General features: G+C 45.1%; 1 protein-coding gene across 1 annotated transcript in view; it reads left to right on the top strand.

The window, feature by feature from the left end:
- The window catches only part of LOC128580447 (core histone macro-H2A.2), a 63,300-nt gene that overhangs the window by 15,416 nt on the left and 28,098 nt on the right, over nucleotides 1–19,786 (top strand). The window contains exon 2 of the mRNA XM_053582285.1: nucleotides 12,323–12,553. Coding sequence (XP_053438260.1) covers nucleotides 12,382–12,553 — 172 coding nt within the window. The 5' untranslated portion in view covers nucleotides 12,323–12,381. The remainder of the gene's footprint in view (nucleotides 1–12,322; nucleotides 12,554–19,786) is intronic.

Raw genomic sequence — 19,786 nt, 5'->3', positions numbered from 1 at the left:
CTATGGACACTAAGCAATGTTTTTCATATTTCTGTTCTTTTTGTTTGTTTGGTGATTTTGCTGTTTAAAATGGCCCCTGGCTATAGTGCTGACATGCTGTCGAGTGTTCCTAAGTGTAAGAGGGCTGTGATGTGCCTTCTGCAGAAAATATTTGTGTATGATGCACTTTGTTCAAGCACAAGCTATAGGACTGTTGGCTGTGAATTCAACGTAAATGAATCAACAATATCTACATGTATAAGGTATCTTTAAGTAGAAACACAAACAAGGTTAAGTAGCCTTAGGGTGATGAAATATTGTGGTCAGAAACATGCAGGAACCTAACCCTTTTTTTCCCCTAAGAGCAATGCATGACTCAGTATTCGCTAATTTTGTATTCCCAGCTACTTTGTAGAATTTAATAACTAATTCACATAGTAAAAATCCACTGTGGTTAGTAACTTCAGGGGTGAAGGGGAAGCTATACAAGAAAGACATGGTCCAAAAGTGAAGCCAAGTAAAATGTAGAATGGTTGTGAACAATAGATTTTCAGAACAAAGAAAATTCACTTTTCTTGGTAGGAGGACACAGGCTCTAATGCTGGGGCACAGAGAAGGAATGTGAAGCTAGCGCCATGCTCAATTCTTCTTACTTTTTTTTTTTCTTTTGAGACAGAGTCTCAGTTGCCCTGGGATTGAGTGATGTGGTATCATAGCTCACAGCAACCTCCAACTCTTGGGCTCAAGTGATCCTCTTGCCTCTGCCTTCCCAATAACTGGTACTACGGGCACTCACCACAGTGACTGGCTAGTTTTTCTATTTTCAGTAGAGACAGGTGTTGCTCTTGCTCAGGCTGGTCTCCAAATCACAGGCTCAAGCAATCCACCCGCCACAGCCTCCCAGAGTGCTAGGATTACAGCGTGAGCCACTGTGCCAGGCACTATGCTCTTGAGCCCAAAGAGTTTGAGGTTGCTGTGAGCTATGATGCCATAGCACTCTACCAAGGGCAACTGGGTGAAACTCTCTTTCCAAAAAAAAAAAAAATGAAAGGTCTCGTTCTTCTTAACCATAAATGGAGACTGTCTAAAAGTGAAAATAGCTTGAGAAGTATGAGAGAGGCATAAACATTAGTGTTTCCGAGGTAGCCACCAGAAAATACTTTTAAAATTTGTCACATGTAGTCAGTCAGCTCTAGAAATGGGACTGGGAGTAGTAAGAGTGGAGTGACTGTTACTTTTCATCTTATGCATTTCTGTACCTTTTTGCTTCCTTTTACTATATGCAAGTGTTACTTATGTTCAAAGATAAATTCTAAGGGGTTTTTTGTTTGTTTGTTTGTTTTTTGACACAGAGCCTCCAGCTGTCACCCTGGGTAGAGTGCTGTGGCATCATAGCTCACAGCAACCTCCAACTCCTGGACTTAAGCGATTCTCTTGCCTCAGCCTCCCAAGTAGCTGGGACTACAGACGCCCGCCACAACACCTGGCAATGTGTTGGTTGTAGTTGTCATCATTGTTTGGCAGGCCCAGGCTGGATTTAAAGCTGCCAGCTCTAGTGTATGTGGCTGGCGCCTTAGCCGCTTGGGCTACAGGCACCAAGCCAAATTCTGAGTTTTCTAATAACTTTTTAAACTTTATTTTCCTTACTTTGCAGTGACCTTGAGCAAGACACAAATAATAGATTTAAGCTTGTTGGGGGTTGGCCCTAACACAGAAATTTTCAAACCTTCTCAGTTCAGTGAGTCCTTAGTATCTCACTCATGCCTGCCAGTTCCATATAGGAGTTGTTTAGGTCCAAATAACTTAAGAAGTATTTGTGTCCTCGCATTGTACAATAATACACATGAATTAAAAGGAAAATATACTTTTACTCTATTCTTAAATAACCCCAATGTAGTACAAACAGGATGTGTGGGCGGAATATGGTGACTCATGCCTGTAATCCCATGCCTTAGGAGGATCACTTCAAGCCAGAAGTTTGACACCAGCTTGGGCAACATAGCAGGATCCCATTTCTACAAAAAATTAGCCAGGCACGGTGGTGCACACCTGCATTCTTAGCCACTTGGGAGGGAGGCTGAACCAGGAAAATCACTTGAGCCTGAGTATTGGAGGTTGCAGTGAGCTCTGATGCCGCTCCAGCCTGGATGACAGAGCAAGAGCCAATCTCAAAAAAAAAAAAAAAAAAAACCACCCACAAAAAAACCCGAATAGGATTTGTGCCCCTATTGGTTCTCAAACCTTGGAATCAGATTGAACACTGCCACTCTCATTTTCTGTTGCATATTGATTTTTACCTAGCACTGGCTTTTAATCAACACCAGCCAAAAACCCAGCATCCCCCCCCAACAAAAAAAAAAAAGGCAGCATCAAAAGGAAAATTACAATCTGTTGCTGAAACTGTAAAACGTTGAGCTGGTAGGGATGGGGTCTAAAAAAGGTCAAATATCAGTACATTTAACTGTAAAAACTTAAACCTTCTGCAGTGCTCCCGTGTTTACTGATTGCTTCAGGGTACCTTAGCGCATGATTTGGGAACCATGGCTCAAGCATCTATTTGAAACTTTATTCTGGTCTGTCATACAACTTCACTGGCAAATATTTGAGGACGAGAGTCCTATTACGTATATATTCTACAACATCTAAAGTAGTTTCTTGTTCAATAATAAATGCTCCATAAATACTGTCTTTCATTGAATCTATTGGCATTGATTGCAAGATGCATACCGATTTCTAGACATAGTAAAAATTTTTTTAAGTGCATCATAAAATCAGTGAAATACAGTGGTTATTTGAATAGTCTGGTGTGAGTTTATTGCCCGTGTCTGAGTCAGTGCTACAATTTCATATTTACCCGGTGTTACCTATAAAATCTAACTCGTCGGTGTCATTTATGGGCTTAAAATCCTATCCTAGAAATAAATCCTAGAACATGAGTGTGAATAGCCCTCTGCCTAGCACACACATCACCAGTGATGTTCTTCCAACAGCTGCGTACCTGGGGTGTACGGGAGCAAGCAGGCAGCACAGCATTCTCCCTCTTCTTCCCTAAATTTGGAGTTTTCTTTTCCTGTTTGCCACTGTTAATGTGATTAAATCACTTGAGTCACTGCGAGTGATTATGAGACTGTGAAAGAACAGGCGCATTGCAGTTTTCACCTGGTTTAAGTACCACATGGCAGCCAGGAGGGGCCACCTGCACGCCCCCGCGCGGCCTCCAGGGGGCGCCCACAGGGTGTGTCTTGTCTGCGCCGACAGCCACATCCAGGCCACTTTCTTTTCTCCAACAGGAAAGCAAACATAAAAGTATTATAATCCAGGGGAAGATGGGTGGAAGGAGGGTAATTGGTGGGACCACACCTACGGGTGCATCTTACTAGGGTACATGTGAAACTTAACTAAATGTAGAATATAAATGTCTTAACACAATAACTAAGAAAATGCCAGGAAGGCTATGTTAACCAGTGTGATGAAAATATGTCAAATTGTATATAAAACCAGTGTATGTTGCCCCATGATCGCATTAATGTACACAGCTATGATTTAATAAAAAAAAAAAAAAAGAGTATTGTAATCCTTAACCTTTGCCTAATGGGAGAACATTGCTCTAGAACAGAAGGTAAATGTAAACATTTTAGTATTAGCCTGATGGAAACAAATTTTCACAATGAATTAATTCTTTCCTCTTTAGCCAGGTAGACCTACATCAAACCCAAATTCATAGCATAAAAAACCCGGTTACGTTTTTAACTCCTGACTCCCAAGATTATTGAATAGAGTTAGAGGAAAGGGTACCCTGGAAAAGAAGGAAGTTAGGGATTATGATTTCTCACAACTACAGGAAAGAGTCAGCACAGGCTTGGGAGGGGGTCTTCAGAAAGCAGGGCGTTCTCTGGAATGGTCCAGGAGACACAGCGTTCTTCCATCTCTGGGTTCTGGTAGATGTAGCAGCTCCCGGAAGCCCCTCCTTGCTTCTTTTAGGGATTAATGGCTTGATCTCCTTCATGTCGCTAGTGTACAGAGACTCAAGCCCTGACTCCCCAAGAGGGTCCAGGAGTAAGGTACCTGACTACTGTAACTCAGGAGAATATCTGGAAAGGTGGATTCCCTAGGCACCACGAACTCTCCAGTCCTTTTTAAACCACATACATATGTCAGTCTGTCTCATACTTAGTCTTTAAATGGAGCTACATTCCCCACCTGTATGGAAGGCTCTAACCTAGAGGAATGTCTGGAAGCTGCAGAAAGAAAGCTTTGTAATAAAGTCCCTGTACTAGGCCTGGCGAGGTGGCTCATGCCTGTAATCCTAGCACTCTGGGAGGCCGAGGCAGGTGGATTGCCAGAGCTCATGGGTTCGAGACCAGCTTGAGCTAGCGCAAGACCTCATCTCTAAAAATAGCCAGGTGCTATAGCAGGCACCTGTAGTCCCAGCTACTCGGGAGGCTGAGGCAAGAGAATCGCTTAAGCCCAAGAGTTTGAGGTTGCTGTGAGCTGTGACTCCATGGCACTCTACTGAGGGCAACAAAGTGAGACTGTGTCAGAAAGAAAGAAAGGGAAAAGGAAGAAAGGAAAGAAAGAACTCGTACTGTGTCTGAAGCCAGGCATGGTGGTGCCGCACCTATAGTCTCAGTTACTCTGGAGGCTGAGGCAGGAGGATTGCTTCAGCCTCCACAAGTTGGAGGCTGCAGGGAGCTGTAATCACACTGCTGCACTCCAGCCTGGGGGGACAGAGGAGAGACCTAGTCTGTTAAAAAATACATAAATAAATGAAAAGTAATATGTTGGCTGGGCACAGTGGCTCACCCTGTAATCCTAGCACTCTGGGAGGCCGAGGCAGGTGAATTGCTTGAGCTCACAAGTTTAGGACCATCCTGAGCAAGAGCAAGACCCCATCTCTAATAATAGCCAGGCATTGTGGTGGGTACCCGTAGTTCCAGTTACTTCTTGGAGGGCTGAGGCAAGAGAATAGCTTGAGTCCAAGAGTTTGAGGTTGCTGTGAGCTATGACTCCACAGCACTCTACCAAGGGTGACAAAGTGAGATTCTGTCTCAAAAAAAAAAAAAGAGAGAGAGAGAGAAGTACTATGTTCGGGATGATCACTACAATTAGGTACTTTTTTACGACAAGCAACTGCTGTGTTGCTCTACTTGTTCCCACCTAGATTTTTCTTACTTAGCTTTTTTATCTTCATGAATGTTTGAAGCATCAGTCTTGCTTTTCTTCCACTCCTGGTCTAAAATTCCCAACTTTGCAGGCAATTTGTGACTCCTCTTGGCTAATATGAGGAAAGCCTCTAGTGGCTTTACCCTTCCCATCTAGTTATCCTCTAGATGTTTTGTTTGAGGAAAGTGTTTGGGCGGGTGGGGGGGGAGGGGTGTTCTGCCCTTGGGGCATTTGTACTCTGCAGCATCATCTGGTGGAAGAACGGTCCAGAAAGACTGCAACCAGCCAGCACTCACTATATCCACAAGGAATGACTACCCTGTAATGGGGTTTTTTTCTTTTTTTTTTTTTAGACAAAGTCTCACTTTGTCACCTTGGTAGAGTGCCGTGGCATCATAGCTCACAGAGACTTCAAATTCTTGGGCTCAAGCAGTCCTCTTGTCTCACTGTCCCAAGTAGCTAGGACTATAGGCGCCCACCACAATGCCGCGCTGTTTTTTACAAATGGGGTCTCACTCTTGCTCAGGCTAGTCCCAAACTGCTGAGCTCAAGAAATCTACCCACCTCAGCCTCCCAGAGTACTAGAATTATAGGCGTGAGCCATCATGCCTGCCCCTGTGATGGGCTTCTAAGGGGCTTTTTTGGCAACCAGACTTAGTAATTTTTCCCCAACTCCACTTACCAGTAAGTGAAAATAAGCATATAATTGTCTTAGTAAAATCGTTAATACATCATTATGAGCCACCATAGGCTCTTAACTTTTTAGAACCACCCTTTTTTTTTTTGTTTTTTTTTTTTGAGACAGAGCCTCAAGCTGTTGCCCTAGGTAGAGTGCTGTGGCATCACAGCTCACAGCAACCTCCAACTCCTGGGCTTACGCGATTCTCTTCCCTTAGCCTCCCAAGTAACTGGGACTACAGGTGCCCACCACAATGCTCAGCTGGTTTTTCTGTTTTTAGTAGAGATGGGGTCTTGCTCTTGCTCAGGCTGGTCTGGAACTCCTGAGTTCAAGGGATCCTCCAACCTCAGCCTCTCAGAGTGCTAGGATTACAGGTGTGAGCCACCTGACCCGGGCTAGAATCAACTTCTTAAAGAAACCAAGCTTCTTTTTCAAAATAACTTTTTGTGTTTTTGAGACAGTCTCACTCTTGCCCTAGCTAGAGTGACATGGCCTCAGTTTACCTCACAGCAACCTCAAACTCCTGGGTTTTAAGCAGTCCTCTTGCTGCAGCCTCCCAAGTATCTGGGACTACAGGTACCTGCCACAAAGGCTTATTTTTCTATTTTTAGCGGAGACAAGGTCTTGCTCTTGCTCAGGCTGGTTTCCAACTCCTGAGCTCAAGGAATCCGCCTGCCTTTGCCTCACAGAGTGCTAGGATTACAGGCGTGAGCCACAGCGCCCAGCCTACTTTTTCAAAATAATTTTAATGTGAATTTCAGAAAAATCAGAATGTTTAAGACCAGAACAACTTTAGGGATGAATTAGCCACCGCCCCTTCTATACAGATATGGTCACTGAGGCCCAAAGAGTGTCATGTGAAGCTCACATCACCACAGCCATGCCTTGCTTAACAATCGGGATGTATTTTGAGAAATGCATTGTTAGGAAATTTCATTGTCCTGAGAATATCATAGAATGCACTTACAGAAACCTAGATAGTACAGCGGACTACACACCTACCCTATATGGTATGGCCTATTGCTCCTAGGCTACAAACCTGTACAGCATGTTACTATACTGAGTACTGCAGGCAACTACAACACGATGGTAAGTATTTGTGTATCTAAACATAGAAACGGTCAAGTAGGCCGGGCAGGCATGGTGGCTCACGCCTGTAATCCTAGCACTCTGGGAGTCTAAGGTGGGAATTAGAAACCAGCCTGAGCAAGAACAAGACCTTGTCTCTACTAAAAATAGACAACTTAGCCTAGCATTGTGGCAGGCACCTGTAATCCCAGATACTTGGGAGGCTGAGGCAGGAGGATCACTTAAAACCCAGGAATTTGAAGTTGCTGTGAGGTAAGCTGACACCCTGGCACTCTAGCCAGGGACAGAGTGAGACTCTCTCAAAAAAAAAAGAAAGAAAAAAGAAAAGTACAGTAAATATATGGTATAAAAGATGAACGATTGTACACTTATACAGGGTTCTTACCATGAATGGAGCTTGCAGGAGCTTGCAAGTTGTTCTGGGTGAGTCAGGGAGGGAGTGGTGAGTAAGTGTGAAGGCCTGGACATTATTGTACACCACCGTAGGCTTTAAAAACACCGTACACTTAGGCTGCACTAAATTTACTTTAAAAAATTTTTGTTCACTGGGCGGCGCCTGTGGCTCAGTGAGTAGGGCGCCGGCCCCATATGCCGAGGGTGGTGGGTTCAAACCCAGCCTGGCCAAACTGCAACAAAAAAATAGCCAGGCATTGTGGCGGGCGCCTGTAGTCCCAGCTGCTCGGGAGGCTGAGGCAAGAGAATCGCGTAAGGCCAAGAGTTAGAGGTTGCTGTGAGCCGTGGGACGCCACAGCACTCTACCAGAGGGCAGTACAGTGAGACTCTGTCTCTACCAAAAAAAAAAAAAAAATTAAATTTTCTATTTTATGAATTTTTTGCCTTCGTAAAATTTTAGTCTCCTATAATAACACTTAAACATATTGTATGGATGTACAAAAACACTTTCTTTATATCTTTATGAGCTTTTTTCTATTTAAAAATTTTTTTAAATTATAATTGGCTTTTTTTCATTTGCGTTAACCTCTAAATTATTCAAGTCCCATAGCTCAAAAAAGAAAAATGGAATATCTTCTCTGTATTGTTCCAATTTTAGTATATGTGCTGCCGGAGCGAGCGCTAACATTTTTTTTAACATATTTGTTAAAAAGTAAGACACAAACACACACATTAGCCCAGGCCTGATTATTATTAGCCCTGATAATCCCAGGGTCGGGATTATCAGTATCACTCACCGCACCCCCTTCTTGTCCCACGGAAGGTGTTCACAGGCAGTAACACATGAATTGTCGTCTCCTATGGTAACATTGCCTTCTCCTGGGGTATCTCCTGAAGGACCTGCCTAAGTCTGGTTTACATTGATTTTTTTTTTTAATAATTAAGAGAAGATGTGCTAAAATAATGGAAAAAAGTGTAGTAAATACATAAACCGGTAGCATAGTCACGTATTATCAAGTCTTAGTACCGTACATAATTGTATGTGCTAGACTGTCACATGACTGGCAGCACAGTAGGCTTATTACACCAGCATCATCACAAGCATGTGAGGAACGCATTGCATTACACCGTTCAGACTTCCCTAGGTCGCAGGAATTTTTCAGCTCCATTATAATCTTATGGGATCACCGCGTGTATGCAGTCATTATGGGGCACATGGTGGTCGTTGTGTAGAAGTGGGGCATCCCCATGGCTCCCCGCTGGGTCCTTTCCTCTATACCAAGAGCTACCCCCCTTCTGAGCACCACCACCTGGCTAGCAAACACACACAGTGTGAGGACAGGGACCACACAACATTGCCGTCTGTGTCCCCTGTGCCCTGGATAGTGCTGACCTAACAGCAGGTGCTCCATAGTTTCACCGATGCCTGGCCCAAGTTCCCGTAACATACTGATGTTTATGCCCCTAACGTGTAGTTGCCTGCTTCCGCTAGAGGGCACTGTAAGTAGTGGATTTAGGAGAGTGGAAGCGCAATGTGGAGAATCTTGTTTCTTCCACATGAAGAAACAGCAGCGTGATAACACAGCCATACTCTTTATCCCTTTGCCTTACTGTCAAAGGGATAATATTCTAAGGTCATTCTCTCACCTTTGCTTGTACTTAACTGATGAATATCCACATCTTTTGGTAGCAAAACAATATGTAAAATAGAGAGTAGTAAGTATACGTGAACATTTTAAAATAACGTGACATATATACTAAAATACCCCAAAGTCGTTCTTGAATCACTTATCTTGGGGATAGGTGGATGTTGAGAATGGGGTTTGGTGCTAATTCCAGAGTTTTTATTTAAAACTCCTGGGGCGGCGCCTGGGGCTCAGTGAGCAGGGCGCCGGCCCCATATACCGAGGGTGGCGGGTTCAAACCCAGCCCCGGCCAAACTGCAACAAAAAAATAGCCGGGCGTTGTGGCGGGCGCCTGTAGTCCCAGCTGCTCAGGAGGCTGAGGCAGGAGAATCGCCTAAGCCCAGGAGTTGGAGGTTGCTGTGAGCTCTGTGACACCACGGCACTCTACTGAGGACGATAAAGTGAGACTCTGTCTCTACAAAAAAAAAAAAAACTCCTTGGTGGCTGGGTGCCCGTAGCTCAATGGTTAGAATGCCAGCCCTGTGCACTGGGGTGGTGGGTTCAAATCCAGCCCAGGCCTGTTAAACAAACAAACAAAAATCCTTGGTAATAATGGAGCTATCAAATACTTTAGAAAATTGAACTCTGTGTTCACTCTCTCATTGAAATTAAAATAAGTCCCAGTTTTTTTCTATTTTATATTAGCCATACACTCGTGTGATATTTTCTCCCATTATGTTTTCAGCCACTTTCTCGGGCCTTTTCTTTGCCACCCTGGCTGTAGGTAAGATGACCTAAACAGAATTCGGAATGGGCTGCCTCAACGGATGGAATCAATCTCACTTCCTTTCTGACTTTCTCATTTTCCATCTCCAGAGGAAATGGCCACTGAGAATGCCATTACCCTTGGGGAGGAGAGCTTTGATTTATTAACACATTTCCTAGAAAATGGCTGTTTCCTCCTCTTTGGTCCTGCTTGTTTGTCCTTTGTAATGTGCTTTTTACTTATTCTGGACTATACTCCGTTTGTTGGTCATAACACTCCACCAAGAAATCAAGCCCACCTGAGCTCTATTACAGTTTCTGCATTATGGTTAAGCTTTAAAAGGTTTTATCTAAGCACATGCGATTATTTTTTTTGTCTTTTTTTGTTTTGCAGTTTTGGCCGGGGCCGGGCTTACGCCACCCCCTGTATATGGGGCTGGTGCCCTACTCTATGAGCCACAGGTGCCGCCCCCCCCCCGCTTTTTTTTTTTTGAGACTGAGTCTCACTACATCTCCCTAGGTGGAGTGCTATGGCATCACAGCTCACAGCAACCTCAAACACTTAGGCTCAAGCAATTGTCTTGCCTCAGCCTCCCAAGTAGCTTGTGACTATAGGTACCCACCACAGCGCCCGGCTATTTTTAGAGACAAGGTCTCGCTCTGGCTTAGGTTAGTCTCGAACCTGTGAGCTCAGGCAATCCACCCGCCTCGGCCTCCCAGAGTGCTGGGATTACAGGCGTGAGCCACTGCATCTGGCAAATTATTTTATCTTCATACAAAAAAACATAGCTTCCTTAAGTAACAGTGACTTATACACGTGTCTCTCGGAGCATTGTTCTGAAATCATTTCTTTGTGCTGACTCCCAGGTTTCTTCCAAAAATCACCCTGGATTCCCCATTCCAAGGAGCAGAAGATCAAGATGCATTCTGGCTTCTCCTCCTCTATATATGGCGGCTGCATTAGCATTTTCCATAAAACTGCCTCTGCCTCTTCTGCTCTGTTTCTATTAAGAATGTTTCATTATCAGAGAATCTAGAAGTGTTTCCATCTGAGAAATAAATACACATTGACTCTGAATCATGTCAGTCAAATCTAACCATTATAATGGACACAATCAGATGGGCAAAGAGGACCTTTATTAGTTTTCTAGTTGTCGTAACTAATTACCTCAAATTTAGTGGCTTAAAAACAATCTAATGTCTTTTTTTTTTTTTTCTTTTTTTGAGACAGAGTCTCACTCTGTCACCATGGATAGAGTGCCATAGCATCATAGCTCACAGCAACCTTAAACTCTTGGGCTTGAGCAATCCTCTTGTCTCAGCCTCCCAAGTATCTGGAAGTCCAGGCACCTGCCACAATGCCCAGCTAATTTTTCTATTTTTAGTAGAGCTTGCGTGTTGCTCTTGCTCAGGTTGGCCTTGACCTCTTGAGCTCAAGCAGTCCACCCACCTCGGCATCCCAAAGTGTTAGGATTACGGGAGTGAGTCACACGCCTGCCTCTAATGCCTTCTTTTAATTGTTCTGGAGTCAGAAGTCCAAAATCTGTCTCACTGGGCCAGAGTGGGGCTGTCCCTTCTGGCTAGTTCTTCCCTCTTCTTCTGTGAGAAGAACCTTTTCCTTCCGTCTTCTCTTCTCTTATTCTGATCTCCTGCTTCCCTCTTTTAAGGACTCTGGTAGTTACATTAGCCCCCTACCCCCACCAGATAATTCAGGATAATCTCCCCATTTCAAGATCCTTAATTCAATCACACATGCACCGTCCCTTTGGTATATGAAGTGACATTGACAGGTTCTGAGACATCTTTGGGGATCATTATTTAGCTGACCACAGGACCTTACCCTCTCAATGCAATGACAATTCTCTGTGGCCTTTCTGTTGGGCTGGCTTGGTGGGAGGGAGTAGTCTGTGGTGGGCTTGCCGATGCCTTTCAAAGACCCCACGCCCATCTTCCTGCCTGCAGCACCTGGTGGCAGTAGCCAGGTCTCAGAGGCCTCTGCAGTGTACTCAGGAATGTCCCCATGGTGCCCAAGGGCTGTGCCACTGTGTCCAAGATGTTTGTGTAGCAGACCAGGCATATAGCTCATGGGAAGGAGAAGCGAGAGTTGTAAGAAACACGTGTAACATCTTGGCACTGTAACACCTTGGTGATAGGGCATGGGAAAGGGATTCGGCTCTCCTTGACACCGGAGCACGCAAGAGGAGAACATCAGTCATTGGCAGTCTCTACAGCTGTGGTGCAGGTAGCCACGGGATTACATCTGTAAGGAGCCCAGGAGAAGGCAGAGGGGGGGCGTGCGTTGCATGTTATTCTTCCACGGATCCGCTCACTGAGTCTTGCACTTCTCCTGCTTGCAGAGCCTCAGCCCGAGGCCCTTCTAAGAAGACTGCTAAGATTCACTCTCTTACTCAAAACTGTTTCTCTCCCTCCAAGGCTGTTTCTCTCTCTCTCTCTCTCCCTTCTGCTATGGCGAATAGCCCTCAGGCACCTAAGAGCAGTTGATCCGGAGCAAGATAGCACAGCTTTCCACATCTGGACAATAGATAAGGTGGGAGAGGAGACCTGGCCAGTCCCGCCCCGACACCTTTGCCACTCACACTTGCCTAACTCTGTCTTCTTTCCTTTCCAGCATTGTGTTAGTGCCGGGAGGCCACTGTGTCAGCAAGCTGAAAGGGAAATTGAGGCAAGATGTCAGGCCGGACCGGGAAGAAGAAAATGTCCAAGCTGTCACGTTCAGCCAGAGCTGGTGTCATCTTCCCAGTGGGGAGGCTGATGCGTTACCTGAAGAAAGGGACATTCAAGTACAGGATCAGCGTGGGTGCCCCTGTCTACATGGCAGCGGTCATCGAGTATCTGGCAGGTAATGAAACAGGCCGAGATCACCCTCTCCTAGATCCCTCCCTCCCCTGGGTCCCTCTCACAGGCTGGGCAGGGATGCTCTGAGTCCTCCTGTGGCTGGGTCAAGGCTACTGTGGGTGATGACAGGGTTGCCAAGGATAAGATCAACTTCTGCGGCGTTTAGGAGAAGAGAAGAGGGCATAGGAAGGACAGGTGATGAGCATGGGAGGCAGAGAACCCACAATCAAGTGGCTGTTCTAGACCAACCCTGAAAAAGCAACATGCAAATATCTAGGCTGCTGAAGAAGAGAAACTGCAGGAGGAGTGGTAGAGTTGATGTAAGCGTGTTCACCTTACGTCAAATTCCCCAGTAAACACTGGTTTTCCTGGTATATTTAAACTAAGACTCAATACCCTTGAGCCCAAGCATTTCAGGTTGCTGTGAGCTATGACGCCACAGCACTCCACCCAGGCTGACAAAGTGAGGCTCTGTCTCAAAAAAAGGAGAATTTTGTTATATGTTCTTTTCTCTATTTGAGTGACTTCCTGGTTAGCTTTTTTGTTGTTTTCTTTTACACTATCAAGGATGCTATTCTAGAAATATGTATGTAAATAAAATATATAAAAATATATATAAATAAGTGTGATTTAGTTCCCCATAGGCTCATTTTAACCACGACCAATAACATCTCTAACTTTGCCCAAGGCTAGCAAATTCCAGATTTCCCTGTTACAAACATTAAGTCCCTTGAGAAGTATGCAGGGTTAAAAAGCAAAACCTCCCCAAACTGCCTATCCCCATGAAGCTGAGCCCTTCAGCGGGGAAACCCCTGGGGATGTGGCAGGGCTGTCCCTGGTTCTGTCCCCAGGCTCTTTGTCCTTCCTCGTTCTCCCTCAACAGCAATCTTATCCCCTCTTTTGATGGAGCCCAAGACTTTGAGGTTGCCATGAGGTATGACACCACGGCACTCTACAAAGGTGACAAAGTGAGACTCTGTCTCAAAAAATAAAGTAAAACAACCTGTTAGGTCCATGGCGAAGGATGCTGTTGCCAAGTATGCGTCTGCAGGGGCAGGTCTCCATATCCAGCACCATCCAGGCCATGGGGAAGAGGAGGTATAGTCTGTCTCCTGAATCCCAGGCCTGTCTCCCCATGTCCCATCCTTTCGTCTCCTTGTGTCTCCCCTCCACACACAGGCTGGAGCTGAGAGAGTAGAGGCTTAACTATCAGTTCATATCCAAACTTAGCAATTTACTGGATCTGTTGCCTTAACCTCTCTGAGCTTGGGCTGTCTGCAGAGCTAGCTCCTTTAACCTAACTCAACAGGCTAGTGTACATCAAATGCCTGGGACATGGTGCACTCAACAAACGGTCCTCATCTACCCTCTGTTAAGAGCGGATAATATCGGGCGGCGCCTGTGGCTCAGTCGGTAAGGCGCCAGCCCCATATACCGAGGGTGACCGGTTCAAACCCGGCCCTGGCCAAACTGCAACCAAAAAATAGCCGGACATTGTGGCGGGCGCCTGTAGTCCCAGCTACTCGGGAGGCTGAGGCAAGAGAATCGCTTAAGCCCAGGAGTTGGAGGTTGCTGTGAGCTGTGTGAGGCCACGGCACTCTACCGAGGGCCATAAAGTGACACTCTGTCTCTACAAAAAAAAAAAACGGATAATATCATTCAAGACAAACTATAAATGACTAATTCTATTAAAGGTGGTGTATTTTCAGGCTGAATTTGCATTTTAATGAGAAAAGGAATTTTAATTCAAAGGATGAATCACATTCATGGAATTATAGGACACTGTTGAGTAAGTAAAACGGGGGCAGTATTTATTTATGTTTGTTTAGGGAAGGGGCATCAATTAATTCTGTTTAGGGAAGCAGGTTCACCATGCAGAAGCCCCCTGTCACCCTTGAAATGACTTTCATAGATGTGAGACAATCTTAACTGCATGCCTTCTTTGGATCAAGACTGCAAGGTTCTGCCTTTGCTGGGCTCACCACCTAGCAGAGAGGACTAGCATTGAACCCATCACAAGATGGGCAGAGAAGCTGGGGAAGTTTGGGAACCGCAGGTGCAGGGAGGGGCTTCCGTAATACAAAGCAAGAGTTGTTAGACCTAATCCAGGTTCCTGGCCCTTTTTCTCAGGTTAACTGATGTCAGATCCAGATGCCCGGGTTCCAGCCCCCAGAGAGTCTAGGGTATTTTCTGGGCTCAGGATTCTTAAAAGCTTGCCCAAGTGATTCTGATGGACATCAGTAGGGAATTAGTGGGAGTTAGCTCAAGTCAGATGTGGGAGGGGGTTGGACTAGGGGAAGGTGGCAGGGAGGTGGGGATTTAATGGGGAAGACCAAGTTTGGAGGAAGTGCATGGCCCTTTCACAAACTGGAAGAAGTTCCGTGTGGCTGGAAGGGCTGAGATAGGGGCCAGTCAGCAGGGTCTAGACTGTGACAGTCATTGAAAGCCACATTGAGGATGTACACGTTTCTCCTTCTCCCTCACACACACACACACACACACACACACACACACACACACACACACACAGAGCAGGGAAGAGGTGGCATTTGTGCTATTGGTCTGGCTTTAGGTGGGGAACAGGTCTTGGGGAGCAAGATCAGAGTCCAGGGGAGCAGTGAGGGCTGTTTTTTTTTTTTTTCTTTTTTTTTTTTTCTTTATTTATTTATTTTTTTGTAGAGACAGAGTCTCACTTTATGGCCCTCGGTAGAGTGCCGTGGCCTCACACAGCTCACAGCAACCTCCAACTCATGGGCTTAAGCGATTCTCTTGCCTCAGCCTCCCGACAGTGAGGGCTGTTTTAATGTCACTTTTGAGAACTGACAGTGGCCAGGACACCAGAAGCATGCAGTGGGATGGGGAGAAGTGGGAGCATCCTGGAGGGCGGAGCAGCTCTGCCCCACTGTGGGTTGGATCGGTGGGGAGGAGCACCAAGGATGACAGGGCCTAGAGGGCTACACTAGCCACTTTCCTTCAGGCTCTACCGCCATGGGTTTAGGAGCGGAGATGTAGACTTGGACACAAGGAGCAGGGATGGGCATAAGGAGTTTGGCCCAGACGAAGGGGAGAGGGGAAAGCAGCTGGTGGATAGAGAATGGTGCCCGTTGCTGAAGTGTGAACAGTAGGCAGGAGACCAGCTGCAGGAGGAGGGCCCCAGCTTGGATCTGTTGTTGCTGCATGCTGGTAAGATGTGCAGGAGACCAGAGTGGGTAGGAGCACTGGCTCTGCCACTCACCTGCTATGAACCTTGCTATGAGCAACCTCATTTTGTTGCTCATGTGTTACTGAGAGGATTACATAAAATAATGCAGGCAGAGTGCTGGGCATTGCTCGGCATGTGTTAGCATCTCTGTACATGCAGCTAGATGTGTATGGAGCCTAGGAGAAAGATGCGGATGGAGGTTCACATGCTGGTGGTAAGGCCCAGCCTGAGCCACACCTTGTAAGCCCAGGTTTGTGGGCCAAGTAGTGGGGAGGTGATAACTAAGGAGGTTAAGGAGTAAAAGCAAGAGCCTGCAACACCCCGGAAACCCAGGGAAGGGAGTAGGAAGCCGTAACCCCTACAGGGTCATACTGACTAAAACCAGGCAAGGACAACACAACCAGCCACCTCAAGGGCATGATGACCTTGGCAAGGATGATGTGGTTGAGGAATGGGAGGTGTGGACTGGGAGACAAAGGGGGGTGTGGCTCTTCACAGTCACAGTAGAGTTGCAGCCTCCTCTGGGTCCTATTATTTAATGTGTTAATAAAGTACAAAGACTCGTATACTCCAGATATCCTATTTTGAAAGCTTTATTTCGGTGTACTTGGTGTACATTATTTCGGTGTCATCCTATATATTTCATATTGTGTACTTAAAGTCTTACCCTGACATCTATTAGGATGGCTATTATCAAAAAATAATAAAAATAATAAGAAGTCTTGGCAAGGCTGTGGAGAAACTGGAACTCTTGTGCATTGCTTTTGGGGATGTAAAATGGTGTGGGGCTATGGATGACAGCTCAGCAATTCCTCAAATTTAAATATAAAGTTACAGGCCGGGCGCCGTAGCTCACACCTTTAATCCTAGCACTTTGGGAGGCCACAGTGGGCAGATCTCCTGAGCTAACACGTTCAAGACCAGCCTGAGCTAGAACAAGACCCCATCTCTAAAAATAGCTGGGTGTTGTGGTGGGTGCCTGTAGTCTCAGCTACTCCAGAGCCCAAGAGTTAGAAGTTGCTGTGAACTATGACATCATGGCACTTTACCAGGGGCGACAAAGTGAGACTGTCTCAAAAATAAATAAATACATAAATATAAAGTTATCATGTGATCCAGCAATTCCACTCCTAGGTATATACCCAAAAGAAGTGAAAGCAGAGGCTCAGCATCTGTAACTCAGTGGTTAGGGCACTGGCCACATATACTGGAGCTGGTAGTTTCGAACCCGGCCTGGGCCTGCTAAACAACAATGACAACAACAACAAAACAGCCAGATGTTGTAGCGGGTGCCTGTAGTCCCAGCTACTTGGGAGTCTGAGGCAAGAGAATCGCTTAAGCCCAAGAGTTTGAGGTTGCTGTGAGCTGTGACGTCACGGCACTCTACCAAGACTGACATTATAAGACTCTGTCTCAAAAAAAAAAAAAAAAAAAAAGAATGAAAGCAGAAACTCAAACAGATATTTCTACATTCATGTTCAGAGCAGCATTATTCATGGTACCCAAAAGCTAGAACCACCAAGTATCCATCATCAGATGAATAAACAAAATGTGGGCATCAGCATGTGTGTGTATATGTGTATATATAATGGTCTATTATTCAGCCATAATATTTCAAAAAGGCGTGAAATTCTAAGACATACTACAACATGGATAAACCGTGAAAATATGCTAATGAAAGATGGCAGACACAATGGGACAATACTGTGCATTCCATTTATATGAGGTACCTAGAATAGGCAAATTCAGAGACGGAAAACAAGAATGGAGTTTACCAAGAGCTGGAGATAGGGGAGTGGGAGTTACTGTTTAGTAGGTGCAGAGTTCCATTTGGGATAATGAAAGCTCTGGGAATGGATAATGGTGATGATTGTGAATGTACTTGATACAACTGAATTGTATCCTTAAAAGTGGTTAAAATGGTAAAGTTTATGTTATATATGTTTTATCACAATTTTTTAAAAAATAGCCAGACATGGTAGCTCATAGCTGTAATCCTAGCACTCTGGGAGGCTGAGGTGGGTGGATTGCTTTAGCTCATGAGTTTGAGACCAGCCTGAGCAGAAGTGAGACCTTGTCTCTACTAAAAATAAAAAAACTCAGGCAAGAGGATCACTGGAGCCCAAGAGTTAGAGGTTGCTGTGAGCTATGATGCCACGGCACTCTACCCATGGCAACAGCTTGAGACTCTGTCTCAAAAAAAAGAGAGAGCCATGGGGTGTTCTAGCCCCAGGTTGTTGAGAGGGTGTCCAGCAAGGAACACATGCTAATCTGCTCACCTAGCATGTCCCATTGACTTGGAACATGCTCAAGCCTCCCAGAAGGGTCATCACATTCATACATCCATTTCTTGATCTGCAGAATCGTGGTAATGTTGACCAGTTCACTTTCCCAATGTAAGCAAGGAAAAATGAACCAAAAAGCAGCCTTGACTTCAGGAAAACTATTTTGTATTTATCAATAGCAGATATAATGTAAATGTAAGATACTGAGAATAAATTGTAGCCAGGCATTGTGGCAGGTGCCTACAGTCCCAGCTACTTAGGAGGCTGAGGCAAGAGGACCACTTGATCCCAAGAATTTGAGGTTGCTGTGAGCTATGACACCAGAGCACTCTACCCAGGGCAACCAAGTAAGACTGTCTCAAACAGAAAAAAGAGAGAGAGAGAATGAATTGGTTATAATTTCTAGGATGGGAATGTGTTCTGTATTATTATTACTTTATTTTTTTTAAGACAGAGTCTCACTATGTTGCCCTCGGTAGAATGCCGTAGCATCACAGCTCACAGCAACCTCAAACTCTTGGGCTTAAGCGATTCTCTTGCCTCAGCCTCCCAAGTAGCTGGAATTATAGACACCTGCCACAATGCCAGACTATTTTTTTTGTTGTCGTTGTAGTTGTCTTTGTTGTTTGGCAGGCCCAGGCTGGGTTCAAACCCACCAGCCCTGGTGTGTGTGGCTGGTGCCCTAGCTGCTGAGCTACAGGTGCTGAGCCTGTAATATTATACTTAACTGACAGAGAAAGTAGGTCTTAAAATGGGGTTGAATTTCAGGGCATCTCATGAAATCAGAAATCACAGTGTAATATAGAAACCTAACATACACCATTTCCAAATAACTGGGGGTCTCTCCACTTAAACACCAAGCATTTTCTTTTCTTTTTTTTTTTTTTTTTTTTTTTTCCATAACCAGAGTCTCACTCTGTTACCCTGGGGTTGACTGCCGTGGTCATAGCTCACAGCAACCTCAAAGTCTTGGCCTCAAGCAATCCTCTTGTCTCAGCCTCAAGAGTAGCTGGGATTACAGGTGCCTGCCACACCACCAGCCTAGTTTTTCTATTTTTAGTAGAGACAAGTTCCAGGCTGGTCTCAAACTCCTGAGCTCAAGCAATCCACCCACCTTGGCCTCCCAGAATACTAGGATTATAGACATGAGCCACCGTGCCCAGCCCCAACCATTTTCTTATCTAATGATTGTTATTTTTTTCAATTTGTCTTTTGAAAATACCATATGGGATTTCCCTGCAAATTTTGTGGCCCAGAAGGCACAGATGGAGCCCCAGGGGCACTGCCACTCAGTGGGCAAATAGACAAGGAACAAGGGGCCAGGGAAGGAGACAGAGTCTTCAAGGAGTGGTCACTCCACATCTCCTGCCCCAACCCTACCTTTAATGTGGTTTATCCCATCTTTTGAGGGCTGGAATATCCAGTGTTGGTTTAAATTGTATACAAAATGAAAGGACATAGACTCTTGCAAAACAATATGCATGAGCTTTACGACAACACTTTTGGCTAAAGAAATCATTCTTTTTACTACCATATTCAGCTGTACTCCAGATGGTTACTGTTGCTGGAAGCATGACTTTCAGGGGTTTGCTACAGAATTCTCTACCACTTAAGGAATAATGATTTTCCCACAAAATATGCAATAAAATAAATTTATGCTGTATAAATCCAGTTTTCCTATTGATTCCCAATATTAGGATCTGGCAGGATTCATAAAATCCCCAAGATCAATGAAAACACTCAAGAATGG

Source organism: Nycticebus coucang, chromosome 3 (assembly GCF_027406575.1).
Source record: "Nycticebus coucang isolate mNycCou1 chromosome 3, mNycCou1.pri, whole genome shotgun sequence".
In the NCBI taxonomy this organism is placed as follows: Eukaryota; Metazoa; Chordata; class Mammalia; order Primates; family Lorisidae; genus Nycticebus; species Nycticebus coucang.
Note: the sequence above shows the minus strand (reverse complement) of the source record. Positions and strands in the feature narration are given on the sequence as shown.